We start from the raw sequence: 22,890 nt of genomic DNA, 5'->3' as shown, positions 1-22,890 counted from the left end.
GGCTGGCGGGCAGCATGTAGACAGTTGGGGATGGGCCTCCTTGGCCCCGTTCTCCTTCCCTGTACTCCCTCAGGGTGCTAGAGTCTGAAGCAGGTGCCTGCCATCGGCCGTGGGGTCAGATCTCCCAGGCCTCCTCCTGAGATCACAGGTGGGGGGATGGCTTGGCCCAGGGGGAGCTGCTGGCAGCTGGCCACAGCCTTGTGGTGACCTTGAGGGAACCACGTTAGGTCTTGGTGGGCAGAATCTTAGATCAAACAGGTGGGCTGGGCTGTGCCACAGGACAGTGACAGGGACTGGGTGCTGGTGGTCCCCAAGCCTGGTGTCGTGGGTCTGCCCTCTGCTCCCCACTGCTCCCAGCACACACACACTCAATAAGCAGCATCATTTACCGGCAGGGAACTCGGACCAAGGGTTGGGTGACAGGTACTGGGGCCTCAGCTCTGCAGGACCCCACCCTTCACCCCAGGAGCACGCTGACCAGGCTTGTCAGGAGGCTCCTGTAGACACTGTGGAGATGTGGTGGGTGAGGAGCAGACACCCAGATTGGCTCCTCCTGCATCTCCTCCTGAGAAGGAGAGGTGAGGTGGGCGGGGCGGCCCTGAGTCTGACCTGGGCAAACTCCAGAGGCCTCCACCTCCTCGGGAAACATGCTACCGTGCCCATCTTATGGATGGGAAGACTGAGCCCCTTGCCTCAGCACACGGCAAGGAGGGGGCCCACAGTGCTGGCCCTAGAGGTGAGGAGGCTCTGGCACAGTGCATGACACTGCCTGTCCGCAGGCCTCATCTTGTCCTGGTGTAAAGGGCGTGGCAGAGGTCTGGCCATGGGACAGAGCCTGACCCACATCCCCACATGGCAGGTCGAGACAGGTGACTCCCCAGGGCACACAGACAGCTTGAACCACAGCATGGACGTTCCAGCCTCAGGTGCATCCAGCAGGGCTGCCCAGACTCCTGCTGAGAGGCCTTGCTCCAGGTCGGACCTGGCACCTGACTGGTCCCACGGAACTTCTTCACCTCAGGGAAAGGGCGGTGGCGGGCTGGCTGCTGGGCCACGAAGATTCCCACAGTTGCCAGCGTCCCCTGGAGACTCTGGAAGCCTGGAGTCGGTGCTGTGTTGGGAGGCCTGTCTAGCCCTCCCCACCGCCAGTTCATATCTCCATTTTCTCTGCGTCGCATGCTGCTGACCAACTGTGAACTCCATTTTCTTCATAGACCCCATTCAACTCTTTAAAGATTACCCTGGTCTTGACCTCAGACTTCTCCTCCTGTGGCTGCTGCTGCTGTAACCGGGCTGGCTTCTCATTCCTGGGAAGCTGAGCTTGTTCATCTGTAGCCCTGGGAGCATGCCAGAGCCAGACCCTGTGCTAGGACCCTCCCTGGGGCTGCGCTGTGCTGCGCCCCGAGTGTGGACGCCCCACAGACTCCAGAGGGCCAGTGCGTATGGGCTTCCCTGGCTGACCACACGAGGCTGGGAAGTGACTGCACGCCTGGGCAGGAGGACGGAAGGGATCCTGAGGAGCTGTCATGTCCAGAGCCTCCAGCAGGGGCTTCTCGGGGCCGTTACTCATCCTGAAAGCTCCCTGTTCAGCTCCAGAAATGATGTGAGGCCCCCTTTTGTGTTCAGATAACTTGGAGTCACCGCTGGGCCAGGGTCTGGTGGAGAGGCGGCCGGGAGGGGCCGGCTGCAGGCGCCAGGAAGTGGGGATTGGGTGGTTTGGGCGGTTTCCCTGCAGCAGGGTGGAGGTGGGGCAGGCAGGATGGGCCACAAGCTGTTGCTCTTGCCTTCTCCACTGTCCTTACCACCCTTGTCCCCAGGAAGTCCGGGTATCTGTGATGTCACCAACGAGGCTGAGCCGCCACCCTTCAGACTGCATCCAGCTCTCACGGACACTTCCAGTCCTAGAATGGGGCCCTGGCACCTGAGCTCTTCCTCTGACACCCATCTCTGCTGACGGCACCACCGTCCACCCTGGTCCCACACGGGCGTCCTGACTGCTCCTCTTCTGTCCCTGTAAGACACCTGGGCTCTGTCCCTCCTCCTGGCAGTTCCTTGGGCAGCACCTGCCCTGTGCTGCTACTACCATGTCTCAGAGCCCCATGGCCCAGCCTGTCCCAGGTCCTGAGGAACTGCTTCCTACCCTGGGTGTCTCTATACCCCACTCCACTTCCACATGCACCTCTGCATGAAGCCCTCACGTCTCTGGCTAGAAGTTGAGATCCTGGACTGCATTCCCACTGCCTCTCTGGCCGCTGCCCAGGCCACCCCAGACCCCCACCTGCTCTTCATGGCTCCTGTGTTCATAGTAACACGTGAGCTCCTTTCCCCAGATGTCTTGACCCATTGTCACAGGGGTGCCTCTCCCCCAACACAGGGCAGCCACCCAACACCCGACACCACCAGCCTCTCTAGGACCATGAGCCGCCCTGAGCCCTGGCCTCACAGAATCTCAGCGTGGGCATGATGCTCAGCGTGGGCTGGTGCAGATGAAGCAAGGCCAGACTATGAGCACTTCAGGGTTTGTGCTGGGCCTAAGAATTCCGCGGGCGTGAGATATGCACCAGGTGTCCTTTCATCTTGATCAGAGCTCAAATACAATGTACAAGTCAGTGCTCTTAAAATCAGAGCATAAACGAGCTGTTTGGTGTTTCTGATGTTATGCTGATTTGCAACTGTGTAAGTCTTAGGCATAATAAACAGGGACCAATCAACGGAGTGAAGTAGGTAAGTGCCACGTGGCCCCAGAGACCCACACCAGAACATTCTGGTCCATTTCCTAGAGGAGAACTGGCTGAGAAGGCACCTTCAGCCACATTCAGTGGTTCGACCATGAGCTCCACACCCCCTCCTGTAAGGAATCGAACTCATTCCCCAAATCTGCCCTCAAGGAGCGACAATGGATACCACCAGAGGGACAGACAGGCTGGTGTGTTCACGCAGCCCTTGTGGCAACAACCCGGGTTACCGTTAAGGGTACTCTGATTCCTAGTAATAAAAGTAATACTTTCTTTGTTATAAATATGACGAGATTACTGAAGAGTGTACAAAATAAAGCCTTCTAACAACTGTGCTCATGACCTGGAATCCCAAAGTTAGCCAAGCACTGCCCAGGGGGGCTCGTGGTGGTAACTAGAACAAGCCAAACCTCTTAGGCCTCCCACCTGGAGTGAGGGTGCCCCCGACAGCTGCCTGCTGCCCCCTACTCCCATATCCATCCCCCAGTACCCCCATGTGGCCCCCACATCCACCTCCGGCACCCCCACGTGGTCTCCATGTCCACCCCTGGCACCCATGTAGCTCCCACGTCCACCCCTGGCACCCCCACGTAGCTCCCATATCCACCCCTGACACCCCTGCATGGTCTCCACGTCTACCCCTGACGCCTCCACATGGCCCCCACATGGCTCCCATGCAGCTGAAAGCCTGGACAGAAAAAGCAAAACTCTCCTGAGTGTTTCAAAATGCAAATTTCAGTTGCATTTTAGGTTGTCCATTCAGGACGACTATTTGATAGATTTCTGGAATGCTTAAACAACTTCTGGTCAAATCTCCAACATTCTAACAAAATCATGCTAAAAAAATATGCTTTTATTCCTCCACAGAATGGGTAAAGCGCCTGCAAAATGTGCTTGAAAGGTGCCCGTGTCATTCAGGAGTGAATGAGCCCACGCTGAGCACCGGGAGCCCGAGGGGAAGGCCACCGGCCAGCGCTCACTGCAGTCTTGTGCCAACACCTGGCTCCCAGGCAGGTTTCGCTCAGGCCGTGTCTTGGGCCCCAGGCAGCCAGCTTCCCTCTCCCCTTCCTGCGGCTGCAGGTGTGGGGGGCCCAGGTGCAGATGGTGGGAACTGTCATGTGGCTGCTCAGGCAGCTCCTCCAGGGGAAGGAGCGGGTTTACAGGAGTCCCACCACAGTTCAGGAATCTCATCCCAGGGCCTCTCAACACCCAGGGCAGGTTCTTGCAGCTCTGGATCATCCATCCCAGTCTTCATAGGGACCACGTAGGCAGATGATTGCAGCTGTCCCCGCAGCACCAAGCCTGGCCTGGCACACAGCAGACGCTCAGTTCCTGCTGCCAACAAGTAAGGAGCAGCACTTCTTGGGTCTTGACATGTTTCATTAATTCATTTGTTCTTAACACAGAAATGCATTTGTTTTTCTGAAAACTTGCTCCTTTACAGAAGTCGTGGATGGTACTCTGAGGACCTCTTTCAAGCAAACTTGAAAAATAAAGGTTTCTCTGCATGAGTGAATACTTTGCAGGCATCCTGAGCAGCACTGCAAATGGGTGGCATCGCCCATGGCTTCCGCCTCGACTTTCTGGCCCCACATGCAGGATGAGTGTCTGTGTTGGTTTTCTTGCACGCTGTTTACACTCCGTGTGTGAAGAACTTGCCTTCCCTAGAGATGCAGGAAAAGCTGTCTCCCTGCCTCAGGCCTCCAGATGTGGCAGGATTTGGGGTGATGATTTACACTCGTGTTGCCAACGTGGTGTCAAAACCATCTGGGTATTTCAACACAGGATGGTGACAAGGAGGAGCTGAGTCACTCATGCTGCTACCACAATGGATGGGGCCATCTGCAGATCCCAACCACGCACAGACTGATGTGCCCCAGGACAATGTCACCCAACAATGAGTCCCCCTGCAGCTCACACGGAGCCTATGAGGTAAGGGAGGCTCCAGATGTCAAGCTGGATCCCCTGCTCGATGCAGAAAGCCCTGCAGGGTCTCTGGGGCCAGGGGTGCATCAGTGGGCCCCACCATGCACAGCCACATGGGGAGGGCTTACACACACCTGCTGGAGACTAACTTGACCATTTTGCCCATCATGTTAGGAAAGCAGGCATGCAGGAGAGCATAAAGTGCCCAGCACCCTGGCAGGAGCAGCCACACCCGAGAGCACAGTGCGCCACCATGACTGGCTCGGTTGCTGTTGGGATAAGTCCTCCTCCCACCACAGCTTCAGGATGATGGTGACACATCATCACCAACGCTCACTTGTCCAAGCTCAGACATGCTCATGTGTCTGTGTCCTCAGAGCGAGTACATCCCTGGAAAGGGCCGGCTCTCACAGCACTCCTACCTGGTGACACCCGTGGGTGACACTCAGGTCAGCCCTGGGCTCCCACCTGCTGCACAGATGCCCCTCAGCTATGTCCCCAGGCCTCATCGCTGGGTCAGAGTGCAGGTCCCTGGGGCTCAGGAGGGCAACCCCCTGTCCTGTCACCCTGACTCTCCACTCCAATTTCCAGGCAAGAGCTCCAAGCGGAGTGTGAAGAAACACAGGGGCAGTGGCCTCCATGCCTCGAGGCCATCACTCTCAGGCACAGAAGCCGCCATCCGGAGGCAGCAGGTGTGGACTATGGACACTGAGAGAAAAATGAAGTAGGAAAGGACTAGGAATAAAACAAAACTGCTGCGGGTGGCAGTGTCCACCTCACAGCACAGAAGGGGCCACCATTTGGACACAGGAGCTTCCGGAAGGTGTGGTGGGGGCGGTGGGGACACGCTATCTCCAGAGACCCTTTGCCCCCACCCAGCCGTGAGCGCCCCTCCAGGGGTAGCCCCGTGCCGACCGCCCTCCTCTGGGGAAAAGAGCCACACGCACTATGTCTGGGCCCTGAGCATCTTCCCATCACATGGGAGGCGAGGAGACTCCAGGGGCCGTTCTGCCCCAGTGACCACCGGGGGCGTGAGTGCTAGGCTGCGGGTCCCAAGCCGAGCCGTGGGGAAGGCCTGCACAGCCTGTGGTTTACTTTCTTGGCGCAAGTGAAATGGGGACGCTGGCTGCACACAGGCAACTCCCATTCTCGGAGACTCTCTGTCCCTAGGAGGAACCCAGGAGGCTCGTGGGGGATGTGACCAGGCCGGTGTGGAGCTGCTTTGGGGACCAGATGGGAAGCAAGGGGCACTCTGTCCCCATGCTGAGGGCTGTTTTGTCTGCCATGGGCCTGGCCAATCACTGACTTTGGCCCGTAGCCCTGTGGACGTGCCACCCTCACTCAGCCTCAGTCTCTCTGCAGGGAGAGGCACGTGATTGTCATGCACAGGTCAGCAGAGTCCAGGCTGCTAGACCTCTTAGAGGCCCTTGGGGGGTCCACTGCCCTGCCCATCACCTTCCTTCACCCTCCTGCTTGGTGCCCATCACCACTGTCACAGAAACAGGAGCAACTGGGCTAAGTGTGGGCCTCGCAGCAAACCCAAGGCCCGCTCACGTTGCTGGCCAGCGCCCCACTCCCGATAGTCTCCCAGACAAGCGACATTTCTGATGACTATAACCCGGCCCTCCCCGTCTGTAAAATGGGCTCAGGTGAGACACGGAGGCACAGCTCTAACGATCACGAAGCTCTCCATCAACGATGAGCCCTCAGCCCTTGGGGCACCATGAAGGGCCTGTCCTCATGGGGCCGTGACCCCCCAGCCGGCTCACAGAGACCTCTGAGGTCTCGCATCACTATCAGGAAGACAGCCAGCCAGTACAGAGCAGTGTCCCTCACCATGCTGTAGCAGATTTCATGACCTTCAGGGGGACTGGAGGAGCTGGTCTTTGGACAGGAAACCTGCTTAGCCCACGGCCTTCCATGGGGGCTCTAGGAATTTGCTGGGCTCTGTGGGACCCTGGAGAGCAACTATATGTCAGCAAACCACACCTACTCGACAGTGCTGCCAACTGTCCAGGAAGCTACCCGCCTGTCACTTGGTCAAGCGGATCACCGATCCTAAGTAGTCAGTGGCTTTTGTTCTGTTTTGTACTTTACGCGTGGACCTTTGCACATTGAGCACGAACGAGGTCAGCTCAGCCCCGATGGGCTGGGTGCTGGCCCAGCTCCCTGCTGTCTGTCTCGTGCCAGCCATGGAGCGGACCCACACTAGCCACAGGGAAGTCCTTGGCCTTTGGTGGCTGATGGCGGGACTCAGTCATCTAATAATGAGTTTGGATGAAGGCTCATCTACTGCTCACACCTATTCCCTGGGCTATTCCTCCGTCCAAGGCATGCTGGTCCCTGGTGACTCACCAGGACGGCCTCCTGTCTGCAGGTGGCAGGGCTCCCATATCCAACCACAGCCAGTGCAGCCCGCAGCCCTGAGTGACCCCAGGACGTGGCCTGGGGACCCGGGGACTCACCATCAGCGATAGACAGCAGCCAGGAGCACCACTCACTATAGATGTAATAGCATTTCATCTCGGCCACGGAGATTCGGGCTGCGTACCTGTCCCCCATGGCCCCAGAGCACCAGCTAGACGTTCGCCCCTGCACCCGCTGCCCCTACCCTCTGTGCTGCCTGTGAGCCTCTCCCACTGAACTTTGCTCCCTAAATCCGTGTGAAGGACCAGCTGACTTTCTACTTCCGTTTCACCCCTGAGCTGAGACAAAGCCCTGAAAGGCGATTACCCTCCTGCAGGCCGGCAACATCTGCTCACTCCACCCTGTCTGTGTACACATGCGCCCTGGCCAGCCGGCCAGCTAGAAAGCAACGTCCGGGCTCGTCTTGGCCGTGGTTTAGGGATAAGGGACGTCTTGGCTGCCATGACTCCCCCGAGCTGCCATGCAGGCCCCACATTGCCCGCTGGGAGATGCACACACGGCGGGAGCCTTGAATTGGACAACATGTCCACAGCAACTGCTCGTCACCACCCTCTTCCATTTGAGAAGGTCCAGCGATCTGGACACAGGGGACTGTTTGGGGATGGGGCGGAGGCTGTGTTTGCTGAGAGGAAGGTCAACAGAGTGGGGACACGGGTACCTGTTCTTATGCCCCTCCCATGCTGTCCAGCTTTCACCGTCTGTGGGTCCCTAACACATCTGGGGTGTGACGCCTGAACCCCACCTGGAGATGCTCTCTTGGAGCCTGGTGAAGGCTTGAGCTGCCTCCTGCCCCAGTGCCACTGGCCCTGCCCTGCCCACCCCATGGCCTGGGTTCCTAGGGTCAGGAGGAGGGTACCCCCAGTCCCTACTCAGGGACCAAGGCAGTGGACTGCGTCTAACACCCCGGCCAGCAGGTGCCCCGTGAGGCTCCCTGCTATACACTGCTGCCTAGACCATGGGTGCCTGGGACCAAGACCCCACAGAGACCCAGGTACCCCAGTGCCACACCCATCCCCATGTCTGAGCCAAGCTGTCCCCCTGCAGGCCGGGTGCAGAGTGGGAGGTCAGAAGGAGCAACTTCAACCAAGTTGTCTGATATTTAAAATGATGAAAATAAGGATATATAAATCGCCAGATTTCTCCAGAGCATGGAACCTCTCCTTACCAACAAGTGGGACCAGAGCCGGAAGCAACTCAGCACAAGTATTTCCTCTGCAAGAACACCCTTTAGATAAAGCAGCAAACTCTCCTCAGCTCTGCAGGGCTTAGCAGATCTCACCAAATTCTAGAAGGTCAGAGAGAAAGCGGGCCTCTGCTTCTGAAGCTCCTCAAAAGCTGAAAGCCACGATTGCAAATCAGGCTTTTCTGAAAGCCGTATGGCCAAGACCCAGTGGATCCGGTGGCCAAGTGTCAGCGCCCACATCCCCCATACTCGTGGGCCTGTCCCTGTGGCTTCTGCCCCCTCCACTCACAGGGGCAAGCCTGTGACCCGGCCACATGTCGTCCAGTCCCGGGAGGTGCGGTGGGCAGCCCGTCTCAGCAACAGAGACAGTCTAGGCCAGGATCACAGCCTGACCACAGCACTCAGCCCTCGGGAATGGGGAGGGACCCAGGGCTGTCCTGGCCTACTCTGGAAAGGGCCTCTTCACAGTCTACAGTGATGTTTCAACATTGTTAGGGGCACTGACTTTCCAAAAGAAAGGAAATGTTGTGAAGACGTCACCATTGTTTCCAGCGTGATCAGCTAAGTGACTGGTTTCCTCTAGACTTCTCTCCAGAAGGAGTTATTTTTGCTTGTGACCTTGTGGTCAAACGTTTTTTCCCTTTTTGCATTAGCGACCAGGAAGCTCAAAGAGAAGTTCTGTGATTACTTAGCAGTGATCGATTCACCCAAGTGCATCAAACATATTTATTTGCTTCTTTCACGTTATTCTGGTGCTGTTTAAAATTCTCCATGCCAACCAGAAACATGTTTCCATAAAGAGAATTTTTCAATTCTCAGAAAACAATCTGTTTTCTTGGCTTGGTGAAACTCAGTCTGAAAGGTGCCCATGTAGAAGAGCACAGAATGGACGGCCCTCCCCGTGAGCTCAGGTAGTGCTGCTGGTAGAGCTCCTGCGGGACAGCGAGGAGGCGACGTTCCAGAGGTTGCCCTCATGGCCGCTGACTGACATCACACCTGTCTCTGGGTATCAGAGACAACCATCATCTTACCACTGCACTGTGTGCATGCCCTCTCCTACACCAGGAAGTCTGGCTATTGGTCACTTCCCACCTGAGGATACTTCCTTCAGAGATCGAGCCACGGAAGGCAGCTGGATGCAAGGTCTGTGCACGGGGACGCAGATGCTAGCCTGACCCTCGTATCCAGACAGGTTTCAAATGTGCCGGGAGGAAGGAAAGCCAAGACAAGACTGCTTCTCTGGGAGCAAGAAATTAGCCAGCAGGTGCCCAGGGGCCCGGTGGCCACACCTGCGGGTCAAGGAGACTTAGCTAGGAGATGCCAGGCCGGATGGTGAGGGAGGCAGGGGGCTGGACAGTGAGGGAGGCTGGGGGCAGATCAGGGTGCCCTGCTGACCCTGGCCTCATGTGTCCCTTAGCCCCTAACTGCCCACTGTCCACCCTGGTTTCATTAGTAGCACTCACAGCCTCAGAAGTGTCTAACGAGCACTAAGGAGGACAGGAAAAGCTTGTCCCGTCCGCAGCCCCCCTTCACGAGAAGACAGCCCTGGACCCCAGGATCCATGGCTGATATGTGGGGACAGGCTCAGGCCCCAGGTGCCAGGATGACAATCTAGTCCTTCACAGTTGGGTGTCCTCACATAATAGGAGACAAGGCCAGGGAGGGGAGAGTCTGCTCAGACAACCAGGGAATCCCCACGCGTGACCCGTGACCTCCAGACAGCACGGGGGAGGAGGCTGGGAGGGCATACATGGAGTATCCATGCCCCCTGTGAGCATGGGGCTGTGGCAGGATCCGTCATGATGGCCCCACGCACTTTGCAGAGTTGGCTGCGTCCATAAGAAGGAGGAAGCCTGGTGATTTTAACCTTGAGCATGTGCCTGGATGCAGGTACGTGCAGAACAACCACCAAGACTCAGAAGCAGTCAGGCTGTCCAGGAGCCGGCTCTGTCCTCCCCCAAAGGGACACTGAGTGAGGCGGTCCACCTATCCAGGGGCCATCAGCCACACCAGGCCACAGGCTCAGCCCTCCAGGTTTAAGCACAGGCTTTTTCGGCCCTCTGGGGATGCTACTGGCATGGCCAGCGCCAGGCTCCACTTCCCCAACAGGGAGGGGCTGTGGCCCCCAAACCAGGGGGAGGTTCTGTACTCGCTTTGCCACTTCTGATGTCTTTCACCTTACAGACATCAGGGGAACGGAGTCTGCCTGACCCCTCAAAGGGGTGCCCGAGGTTGCAGAGCCAGCTGCTGCCCTCAGGTCAACAGCAAACTTCAGGTCTCCAGATCCCTGAGGAGGGCGGGTTCTCCTAGGAAAAGGGACAGGCTCCAGAGGAAATCAATCCATAAATCACAACTTTAAGGATCACAACTTTAAGGCCCATGAGAATCCCGCTCCTTCCTCAGGAGGAAGCTCACTTGGGGAGCAGCTTGTGCTCCTGTCAGGGGACCCGTCCCTGTCCAGCTGCAGAACAGGGAGGGCGGGAGGCTGCCCAGGGCCAGGAACTGGGGCAGGATGCCCCTGGGGTTACCAGGGCACTGCGCACAAGCCCCCTCATGCACATCTGCTCATGTCTGCTCGCTGTCACCACGGCCAGAGCAAGGACTCAAGAGCCCAGGTCCTCAGAAGCAGAGGACAAAGTAAACCGAGTAAAGCTAGACCCTCATTGGCTTCAGCAAGATGCCCTGGCATGCTGCATCTAACCTTTCTCCAAAGTCTTGCAAGGGGCACGCATTTAGGTAACACAGGGAGGTGCCCACCCATGGAAGGGACCCCTGGCACCTGGTCCCACACCCCAAGCAGCACCCCCACCCCGCCTCACCTGGCTGTGGGTGTGTCGAGGCCCCCCAGCACCTCAGGGGCCGTGGCGGAAGCCGACGCAGGAGGCCCCTGAGAGTCCCCCGGGATGCTCCCCTCTCGGCCATCCTGTTGTCTTCTAGGGACACGCGTGGCAGCAACGGCGTTGAGTGTGCAGATGGGCTCCTGCAAGGGCTGAGTGTGACCCTGTGTCGGAGCCCCGCGGTTCCCACTGCCCTGCAGGTCTCCACCGGGACAGTCAGCAATACGTGGGCGCCGGCGGTGTTGGGGAGGGCGCTGTACCAGGTGCCACACACTGAGCTGGGCACAAGACCTCCAGTGACCTTGGGTTTACCGAGTCGTGAGGAAGAACAACAGAGCGGCCAACCAGCTCCCAGAGTCCCTGGCCTTGCGCTGCAGTGACCATGGGCACAGATGGTCACTGGGGTGGCCCAGAACCACCTGCACACGAGGGCGTGCCCACAGAGGCTGCTGCTGCTCCCCTCCTGTCCCCACACCCGTGGTGCCGGAGAAAGACTACAGGGTCAGGGCCGGGCCGCACGGTGGTCTATTTGCAGATCTTGGGCGTTTCCTTCACTGGAAAGGGGCTTGTGCTGGCTGGGGCTCCCAGTGTCAGGGACCTGCTCCAACTGCCTGAGCCAAAAACACCTTCCAAGCTCAGGAAGTCTCAAGTTCAAACAAACAACTAGAAGGCGGGAGGAAGGGAGGGGGGAAGAGGCCCTGGGCCTTCTTGAAATAAACCGGTAAATTCCTCTGCCTGTGACCCGCCTGCTGTCCAGCCCGGTGTGGGGGAAGGAAATGGTAACACTGCTTTGCTTGGCAAGTGATACTTCCCTGTGATGCCGAAAGTGCCCCTGGCCCAATGGCCCCAGACCCTGGTGCCCACAGCGCGTCTGCCTGTGGGGGTAAGTGCCTAGCACTGCCCAGGGCGTCCTTCTGTGGGGGGCCTTGCATCCGGCATGCCTGCAATCCTCACAGCTGACCTGCCGGGCAGTGTGTGCAGTGCCATACAATGGATACTCCGAGGGCCTGAGTGAGCTTATCGTATGCTCAAGGTCACAGGACAGAAACTGTGGAGGGTCGGCACTCCAGTCTGTCTGAAAGGCCAGGCTTAGACCTTGCACCACGGGCACGCCTTTATCAGCCAACACTCTTAGAGCAGGTACAGCTGGTCTGCAACTAGATAATGCATTCATTTCATTCTGGTCCCTTGGCACCCACTTTCCTCCCATGAGCGTTTATGGGCTAGGGCGACCCCGCCAAACACAAGTCCTTCTGCTGGAGCTGGACAAAGTGGGGCCAAGGGGACCTTTCCTCTGAGCAGGAAAGGTGCCAAGAGCACTGAGCAGGGGCTGGTACTATTTGCCTCCACACCCACCTGGGCTGTCACCTGCCCCAGGCCCAGGTCTGAGTCCTTGGGGACGCAACAAGTAAAGCTGGCTGCTGGGGCTGCATCCATGAGAAGCAACAAGGAGTAAATGGAGCTGGGGTCCTTCACCAGAAGCAAGGGAAAACCATGACCAGGCTGAAGCTTGGGCAGCCGTGCTGTCCATCTCTGCCCCTTCATGCTGGCTTCCAAGCAGAGGCCAAACCGGCACACATTCAGAAGGAAACAGATGGCGCGTTTGATGTGGCATGTCCAGGACATGAGCCCTCTTCCTGTGACCAGCGACTGGAGCCCTCAGCTTGTGCAGCCCACGGCACCTCAGGAAGGACATGTGGAGACACAGTGGCTCTGTGTCTACAGGAGCTGCCACCACTAGTGGTTAGTAACTGTGACGAGCCACCCATCATGTGTTGTTCTGAACCTGGCACCGAATTTCTCCCCGGGTCTTTCCCTTCCCCATGTAAACATGAAGGTGTGCACAGATCAGGAGGACAGGGAACGTCAGGCTGCTCACTGAGCAGCTACAGGTCAGACGTGGCTGTGCAAACATGCAGGCGGCCCAGGTGCTCCTTATCCACGTCTGTCTTAAACATGCTACTAATTAAAGCCTTTTCCAAAATTCAGTTCTGAGTCACGAATCTGCTCACAATCTCCTGGTCTCTCTGCTTTGTCAGTTCACAGCCTTTGGGTTTGGCCGACGTCTGGAAACCATGGGTTTTCTCAGCCTTCTGTGGGCATTTCCTTCCCAAAGCTCCTCGGGTCCCAAACACAAGCCACCCAGGATGCCCGCCCAGGATGCTGGCCCACCAGGTGTGCTGAGCGCAGCCGGGGCAGGCTGGTGGTGCCGGCTGGCATGTGAGAACCAGACTGATTCTCTGGGGAACCCAAGAGTAGCTTTTACTCAACACGACCTCCAACCACCGTCAAGAAATTTGTATCAATAACTGGCATGGCTTTTGGCATTATATTAATCATGTCAGGGCAGCAGGGAGTTCTTTAGCTTAGGTCTTAAATGAGATGCTGAGTGTTTGGAAAATCAGCCCTTGGGGGCAGACACCTGGCTTACTGCTGCATGAAGCTGCAGCCAGGCTTTAGGACTTGGGCATAAAAGGCTCTTCTCTCTTTTTCCTTTGAAGACAGAGTATAGGAACCAGCGCCTGGTATGCCCATTTTGGTGGGTGGATTTCCACAAGGTCCCTGAGAGCCAGGGCCGCAGAGCACACCGCCCCCCTCTGTGCTCTGCCTTCTCAATGCCTGTGCTCTTCCTGGGTCTCTCTGGCACAGACGGTTCCTCTCCTTGCTGCAGACGTGCTCTTCATGGTGAGGCCAGCACTGAGGTCCACCGGCATCCACACACCCAACAGGCCCTCCCTCCTGCTCAGCACCGAGTCCCGGCCCCGCCTCCTGGCCTCCGCTGGCAGCCCCACCGGACGGCGATTCCCAACAGAGCCCTGTGGCCCATCGCCACGAATTGTTCACTATTTAACAGGGGCTTTCTGTCCCTTCCAATGACAAAGACAGGAAGCTCTGAGAGCTGGACAATGAAGATAGCCCATAAAGCACACTACAGGTCTGACCTGCCGAGGCCTCTGCACCCCAGGAGTGCATCTGGAGCTGCTCATGCTTGAAAATGAGGACACGTCCCACCAGACCAATCATCACAAAATCTAGACTGTGCCCATGTCATATGAATTTAGAAACCAGCTAAAACACACAACAGGGGACATGGTGACTGAGTGGTGCTTGTGGTGATTTTAAATAAGCATTTTCCCTATGCTGGGAATATTGTGCAGCTCATGAAATAGGTACCTTCCATGTGAAGTTCTGACACGTATCAGGTTAAGCCAGGGTCTATGCTGGAGACTATTCACAGAGAAGAAGATCAGGGGAAGACCTTGGGGTCCCATTCCTCTAGGTGGATGTGTGTGAGCTCCTGGCACAGCCAGCACAGAGCACATGCTCCTGACACGTGAGGCCAGCCAGTGCATGGGTGTGTCTGCATGAACAAGGAATCCTGCCAACACTGAGGACTCGGTCTCAGGAGAGAAAATAGACAAATTTTAGCCCTTTGAGAACTGAAGGAGGCATAAAATTATACAACTGATAAGCCTAGGAGACCTAGTATCTGTTTATTCAACAACTTTCTGTGTTTTGTTACCGTTTGAACATCAAATGACACGTTCTCCCTTCTTAACGATTCAGACATCAGAAAATTGTAAAAAACTGTCTTTAAAGATAAAGTATCTTAACAGAGCTGAAGTCATACATGGAGCACTGGCTCACCAGCTCATTTAAAGTCCTGTTAAAACTGTCACCAATCGGACTAAACACTAGTCCTTCCTTCTGCAAAGATAAGAAATTGGGTTCCATACTTCAGGGACTGGACTGACTTCTTGATGCTACTAACAATGAAATGACAAAAAGCCAGAATATTTGCTCAAAGCCGAACTTTTACACACAAAAGTCACTTATCTCTAACATTCAGAAATAATTGGCTCTATGGGTTTTCAAATTTACAACTTTAAATTTTCTGGACAGTATGCTGACAGGTTTGACCGCCACTCATGTCTCTGTGTCTCTGGGGACTGATGTTGGGACAAAGCACCTGCCGGATGAGCTACTATGAACACACAAATCCCCCCGCTGTGCCCCAGGAGGCCAGCCTTCCCAGCAGCAGCAGCAGCAGCACTCCTGCAGCCACCCTGAGTGGCATCCGCAGGCTCAGCACTATGGGGCCTGCAGGGGAGGTTCCCCAGAGCCTGGAACGTGCCATTACTCTTAGGGGACCCCTGACACAGCCAGGGAGGGAGCTGCTCCATGAAGCAGTTAGCAAACTGTATGCAGAGCAACATCATGAAATGCCACACAGGGGCTGGCTGGCTCGGGAACTGGTCCCAGGAGACGGGGGTGGGGTGGGGGGGTGGGCAGCAGCAATGTGTGTGTCACCTGGAGACATGTGCCTGATGACAAGAAGCGTGTTGAGTGTCGGGATCCAGTACCTCCAACCCAAATACACCAGGGAGCCGGTTTCGTTTTGTTGTCTGCTTTGCTTACACAAAGGGATAATTCACAAACACAGAAACATGAATGTTACTGCTTCCTGTAAATACAAGGTTGCCCTCTTACAGATGTGCAAAGCATCCTTTGGAATTGTCTTCCGGGGCCCCTCACAGGGTGAGTTGGTGTAGTCAGGGTCTTCCAGACGCCCTCTTCAACCAGAGACGTGTAGTCTCTCCAAACAGCTGAACTTCACTGGTTGTAGCTACATCCACTGAACATAGATAACACTGACACATTTACAAGACATTTTGAGCAGGGGAAGCAATGTGAAAATCACGGATCTGAGCACTGCCGGGGCCTCCGCAGGTCCCCAGCCCACCCCTCCAAGGCACTTACCCACTCCACTCCACAGCCTGGGCCCACACTTACACTCATGGGGAGCTGGTCTGTGAGTCCTTAGGAGAAATAGTTCCTCTTGGTTGAAATCTGCCTCCTGTAATTTCTACTCATTGATTCATGGCTCTCTACACTATCACCCGGAGACCATGAGGACTCTCCACCCCTGCCCAATGGCAGGAGCCTGCAAGCCTGGAGGGCACAGCTGGGCTCCTGCTTCCCAACAATGATCAAGAAAACATTTCAATACTGATCTTAAAAAGGAGAAGATGATGGCGTCACCCACTGGATGGCTGGTTGTTCAGACCACAGGGTCTGTATTAGTCAGTAGGTGCCACATCAATGCTGCATAACAACCTGCCCCCAATTAAGGGCCCCAGACACGTTACCCCCAGCTCACAGTGCGGTGGGCTAGCTCTGCTCCACATGCCTTACCGTGGACCAGGCTGGAGGGCAACACCTGCCCTGGCAGTTCTCCCGCGGGGTCACCAGGAGCAGGAAGGGGCAGCCCACTACAAGCGCATCTGAGCATTGGAGCTGCCAGAGCCAGTCCCACAGCCACATGCAAGTCAAAGCAGACAGACCCGTGTCCCGCCCCCTGAAGAGGTGGTGGGAGGGACACTTGCTGGCAAAGAATCTGAATAATCTCACCATGCCATCCTCACAGCCTCTTCTCTTTGTCCACCAAGGACAGCACAGGTCACCAAGAAAGCCTTTTTCAAATTCCAGACACCAAAGTCCGATGTTTCTTTGACTTCCACAGACGTAGTTTGCTCTGAGTTTAGTGTATCTTAGCTGCTGGAGACGACCACCTTCCTGCATGCTCTCAATTTATTCAACCATTTCTGCTTCCTTAGAAGGTCAAGGTAGCCAATTTATAGTTTCTTTTTTTTTTTTTAAAGATTTTATTTATTTATTCATGAGAGATACACAGAGAGAGGCAGAGACACAGACAGAGGGAGAAGCAAAGCAGGCTCCTCGCAGGGAGCCCGATGCGGGACTCGATCCCAGGACAGGGATCACACCCTGAGCCAAAGGCAGACGCTCAACTGCTGAGCCACCCAGGCGTCCCGAATTTATAGTTTCTTTTTTTTTTTTTAAGATTTTTTAAAAATTTATTTGTTCATGAGAGACACAGAGAGAGGGGGGCAGAGACACAGGCAGAGGGAGAAGCAGGCTCCAAGCAGGGAGCCTGACATGGGACTCAATCCCGGGTCTCCAGGATCATGCCCTGGGCTGAAGGCAGGCGCTAAACCACTGAGCCATCCAGGAATCCCTCGAATTTATAGTTTCTTGATTGCACATGTTCTTTTTGAAAATCAGGGAAGTATTCATCTTTGATATCCCATCTTTGGGGGCTTCATTTTCCTGCTGCAGGTCCTCAATTCAGACCAACACGTGTTTTCTACCACTTGCTACTTGAGCACATGTGGAGACAGGTAAGTGCCAGGCCCAGGGCGAGAGGTCAAACAGGGCATCAGTGAGCCATGGATGTGGTGAACCACCACAAGGCAGGTAGCACAGTGGGCATGGGGATAGTGTGCGCTCAGGGGTGTGGGCTAGGATCACAGGAGTGGCTCCGAATTAGCTGATGGTCGAGCAGGAGCTCCAGGCAGGGGTGGGGGAGTGGGGTGGGGGTGCAAGGTGGTCCTTGCTTTCCATCTGATTCTGTCTCTGGAGTCCACTGATGGAGTGAGGTGCTCCACTTCCACCTGCCCACTGACCCGCACTGTGGCACCCTCATGGCACCTGTGCAGGCATCACACTCACCTGGCCGCAATGGGCCCGAGCATCTGCATTTCCAACAGCTGTCTGGGCAATGTCTCGTCAGAGACCAGACCCCAAGTACCCAGGTTAGACTGCGGGGAACCAGCAACACCTCCAATGGGCAGTCCTAAAGGAGAGTAACCCACTGATTTCAGCCCCAGAGTTTTTCTTCAGAATCTCTAAAACCCACTCCTGACTCCCTGCTGCAAGAGCCACAGGAACCGCCTGCATATGTGCCTTGTTTATGGTTAATAACAGTTCCCACATCTCGTAGTCACTCCCAGCCCATTACAGATCCCCACCAACACTCCTTCCACCTGCCTGAGTGGCATTCTTCCCAAAGGCCTCGGCACCCTTCAGGACAGATCTGAAAAAGAACTAAGGATTCATCACCACGGAGAAGCACCCAGGCATGGGGACGGCACCAATGCATCTGGCAGACACTGTGCTGGACAGACTTTAGTTTTGCCAGATGCTCTGGCCACGGCACCAAAAGCCCCTATATTCTGTGGAGAATGCACGCACCTTGTGCCCGGAAAGGACTGCTTTCTTTGACAGGTACATTAGGGGTGTCATGCCACTGTGCTCCAAGGATGTCCTGGGAACAAAGCTTCTTCTTGCTGCTCTGGCCCTTAGCTCCCAGCCTGCTGCCACGCTGAGCCTGTCTCAGCCACACACCACCTTCCCAGGGAGGACTGATGGTTCAAGAGCTGCACGCAGCCTAGATGGTGCAGGTGGCAGCAGGTGTGCCTCACCATGCTCTTCCTTCTCACCGCTGCGTCCAGCTCAGTCAGCCCCACCTCCAGAACACATCCAGGACGCCCCTGCCCATGCCGCCTGCCCCCTACACACCTGCCACACAGGCCCCAGGGGCTGTCCAATCTGTCCTGGACCAGGCAGTGGCCTCCTTGGTCATACAGCAACTCCACCTTCCCAACAAGCAGCCAGAAGAGCCTTAAAAACCACAGCTCTAGAAAGGGGAACCCTCTTGCACTGTTGGTGGGATGTGAACTGGTGCAGCCACTCTGGAAAACCATGTGGAGGTTCCTCAAAGAGTTAAAAATAGACCTGCCCTACGACCCAGCAATGGCACTGCTGGGGATTTACCCCAAAGATACAGATGCAGTGAAACGCCGGGACACCCCCACCCCGATGTTTCTAGCAGCAATGTCCACAATAGCCAACCTGTGGAAGGAGCCTCGGTGTCCATCAAAAGATGAATGGATAGAGAAGCTATGCTCGGTGTATACAATGGAATATTCCTCAGCCATTAGAAACGACAAATACCCACCATTTGCTTCGACGTGGATGGAACTGGAGGGTATTATGCTGAGTGAAATAAGTCAATCGGAGAAGGACAAACATTATATGGTCTCATTCATTTGGGGAATATAAAAAATAGTGAAAGGGAATAAAGGGGAAAGGAGAAAAAATGAGTGGGAAATATCAGAAAGGGAGACAGAACATGAGAGACTCCTAACTCTGGGAAATGAACTATGGTGGAAAGGGAGGTGGGCGGGGGGTGGGGGTGACTGGGTGACGGGCACTGAGGCGGGCACTTGATGGATGAGCACTGGGTGTTATTCTGTATGTTGGCAAACTGAACACCAATAAAAATAAATTTATTAAAAACAAAACAAAACAAAAAACCACAGCTTTGCCTACAAGTCTCAGAGGCTCTGATTTCCCAGAGTCTGAGCTGAGGCTGGGGCCATGACCCAACTTCATATCCAACCCGGTGTCAGGGGCTGAATGGTGTCCCTCGCCCTCCATTCCATGTGTTGAAGTCCAGCCTCAGGACCTCAGAATGTGACTCTGTTCTGAGATGGGGACTTTAAAGACATAACTAAGACAAAATGAGGTCACCAGGATGGCCCTACTCCTGTATGACCCGGGTCCTTATAAGAGGATCAGACACAGCTACGCAGAGGGTTGACCGTGTGAGGACACGTGGAGAAGACGGCCATCTGCACGCTGTAGGAGAGGCCTCAGGAGAGTTCAGCCCTGCCTCATACCGCCAGTCTGCAGACTGTGGGAGAGAAGCTGCTCACCTGTGGTTCCTTACTGCACCGGGGCTGACAGATGCGTGGGCCTGAACCCTCTACTCCCGCTCCCCCAGCCCCAACCCCCTGGCCTCCGGGCTGTCCCCACCTCACACACCAGGGGCTTCAGACCCCACAGTGCAAATATAAAGAGCCACATTACACGCAGAAGACACTTCCCCAAACTAAATATTACATAAAGAATTCATAGGGTATGTTTGGCATTTCTGGGTTAACTACTTATTTTCACACATTAACCCAAGCAGACACCAAGTCTATAGAACTTTGCAAAAACAGAAGCTGGGTGGGGAGGTGCGGGGCACAGCTCCTCTCTGTGATCTGCGGGGTCTTGCTCTGCCGTGTCATGGGCTGACTGGTCAGACAATTCACACTGGCTCCAGGTCATGAGGGACACAGATGTGGCCATCAGACAGTGTCAGGGACCAATCCCTCAGCATTCCACCCAGTGGATTCTTGGTGACAGCAGCACACGGTTCTGTCTTCCAGAAGTATTCTGGTGACATAGCCCAGATGTGATGCCCGCCCCAGGGATGGACCCCTTGCCCTCTGCCCCCCACCAGGTGGCAGCTAGAGAGGAGAGGCGAGAGGAGGCTCTTTCCTAGCTGAGGGGTGCTCTGACCCAGGGAGAAGGGGGCAGCAAACAGACGGCTCCTCCAGAGAGGCCCTGGGGCAGTGGCAGGGTAGGGGACGCCACATGCTCACAAACAAGCTGGCGAACTGAGACCTGCTGGGTGCCAGCAGCAGGCAGTAGGCAGCGTCTTCACCTTTTACCTCCCCTTCGTAAACCACTCACCTCTGTTGCTTCTGTGGAGCCTTCCATAAGCTTAATGCAACCTGGAGACTCTCTGGCATGACAGGAGTATTCAGGTATATGCGCAGAACAGGGACTGTCCATTATGAGCTCTGCCACTGTCCAGTCCTGCTGCTGACCTAACTGGGCCCTATGTTTCCACACCTGCAGGATGGGCATGATGGCTAAGCCTCCGAGTGGCCATACAGATCAAAAGGCACAATATACATAAGACGCTTGTCTTCTATTTAGGGAAAAAGAGTAATAACTAAAGAGATAAAAAACAAAAACAAAAACAAAAACTCTGCGTTGATACCTATGTAGTAAACACAACTCTTTTCACTAAAAAACAATCTTTTAAAAATCATTTTTTCAGATCTTAAGTTCTGTAGAAGAGCACATGGTTGTGTGACTCATCGGTCTGTTTATATATTCACACCAAGCAAACATCGAAAATAAAAAAGCACGCACCTAACAAGAAGGAGGTAAGTGAATTCTAAGAGTGTCCTATTCCTACTCAAGCAGGGAGAAGCAGGGCCTAAGCCCTTGAGCTGCCCAGGAGAAGTGGGCTGATTTGCCCCCTCATACCTCTTTGCTCTTCTTGTCTCTAGCATTATTCTCTGAGGCAATCCAGAAAAATTGCAACTTCCCCAAGGTGAGGCATCCAATTATGGTCACTGGGCCTGTGAGAGCAATTACTAGAAGACCAACCAGGGGGAGAGTCCTCCTCGCAGGAATGACCAGGGGGTGCAGTCCTCCTCCTAGGACTGACCAGGGTGCGGGGTCCTCCTCCCAGGACTGACCATTGGGTGGGGTCCTCCTCCCAGGACTGACCAGAGTGGGTGGGTTCCTCCTCCCAGGACTGACTAGGGGAAGAACTGAAGACCACAGGTGTGGGGCAGACCCATCGTGCAGGCTCTGATGCACAACATGAACGTGCCAGTCCTCACTGAGGGCCATTCAGCCTTTCAAATAGGACAGAACTTATATTTTTACTGTCTTGTATGCAGGATGGGCATGATGGCTAAGCCTCCGAGTGGCCGTACAGATCAAAATGCACAATATACATAAGACGGTCCATTGGTCTGACCCACCTGCCCACCTGGCCATCCCCCCTCATCCATCCATCTATCCACCTTCATCATTATCCACCCACGACAAGAGCTAGGGTCATGCTCAAGGTGAAAGGGTGGAGAAGGTGGCATGAGATTTTTAAGATTCTTCCCCAAGGTTGACTCGTGGACCAGTGCCATCACCATCACTGGAGACCCAGAAAGTGCAGGTTCTCAGGCTCTGCCCGACTTCCTGAGTCAGAAACCTGGGGCGGGTAGTGGGGGACAGGAGTCTGTGATGATTCCCTCCAGATTCAGAGGCCCTGGCTGGAGGACCAGTGTTCTGAATCCAGCACATGTTTAAACCAACTACAGACCAATCAGCGTCTCTCCCTCAAGTGTTTCTGACTTTTTCACCAATTACTGGGAATCTAAAGAAAAAAAAAATAATGAAAATGCTGGAAAGGGAGACCACACACAGAAGAGGAGCTTTGCCACTGGAAACTGCTCCTGGCTTTGTGATGATTGATCAGTTTCCAGACACATAAACTTCGGTTCTCCTGGTCAGCAGATCCAGGCTCAGGACCACATGACAGCTCCACCCTCCTTGACATGCAGACAGTGAGAAGCAACGCACCAGCCCGAAGGATGGGCAAGGCAGCAGTGTCTAGACCAGCAGACGAAGAGGCCCACCTGTCAGTTCAGGTGGAGCCGTGGAAGGAAACAGATGAGAAGCCTTTGAAAGGTCCCTGAGTGCAAGCCCTCAGCTCTGACCTGGTCCTCAGGGTCGGGCCGCCAGCCCCAAGTCACTACACCAGATGCAGACCTGCGTCCTGCCACATGTGCCACGAACCGCCCGTGACCCTGGAGGCAGATCGTCTCTGTGATCCCCGGGGAAGAGCGGCTCTGGCACAGATGGGCAGTTTCTAAGGACACCGTGGGGTCTGGACCTGGCTGGTGAGTTAGTTGATGCTGACCTACATTCCGGGCCCCGCAAGGGAAGGTGTGTGTGCCCCCCGGACAGTGGGTGGCACCGCATCAGTGGTGCCCACTCGACGTTCCAGAGCCTGCATGCAGTGGGGCCAGCACACAGCCTGATGGAAAATGAACATGCGCAGAGGGAGCTGATGGTGTTAATGGGACACAGGCAGGGGTGCTGCCTCTCCCCTGACTAAACAATACCAGGTATTCATCAAGCCGGATGTCTGTTAACCTGGATTTAAGAGACTTGGTGAAATCTGCAGCTATTGGTAGCACAGATGTGATAAAGGACGCACGTTTGGGACTTGCTGCTTAGAGCGAGGCTGTCCTGGTCAACATGAAGGCTCGGCTCGCAGCACGATTCAGGG

General features: G+C 55.4%; 1 protein-coding gene across 32 annotated transcripts in view; it reads right to left on the bottom strand.

Annotated features, from left to right (window-relative positions):
- Positions 1–22,890, bottom strand: part of MCF2L (MCF.2 cell line derived transforming sequence like) — a 128,934-nt gene that overhangs the window by 67,423 nt on the left and 38,621 nt on the right. For 4 of the 32 annotated variants that reach the window (XM_026008824.2, XM_072761067.1, XM_072761068.1 and 1 more), the window contains exon 1: positions 11,091–11,732. The exons of 25 other annotated variants lie outside the window; for them this stretch is intronic. In XM_026008824.2, coding sequence (XP_025864609.1) covers positions 11,091–11,193 — 103 coding nt within the window. In that variant the 5' untranslated portion in view covers positions 11,194–11,732. Of the gene's footprint in view, positions 1–7,126; positions 7,305–11,090; positions 11,733–22,890 lie in introns of those variants that run through there. 3 more of the 32 variants (XM_072761069.1, XM_072761079.1, XM_072761062.1) reach the window with 3 other exon arrangements.

Source organism: Vulpes vulpes, chromosome 6, assembly GCF_048418805.1.
Source record: "Vulpes vulpes isolate BD-2025 chromosome 6, VulVul3, whole genome shotgun sequence".
NCBI classification, from domain to species: domain Eukaryota; kingdom Metazoa; phylum Chordata; class Mammalia; order Carnivora; family Canidae; genus Vulpes; species Vulpes vulpes.
The sequence above is the reverse complement of the archived record's forward strand: the minus strand, read 5'-3'. Positions and strand labels throughout refer to the sequence as shown.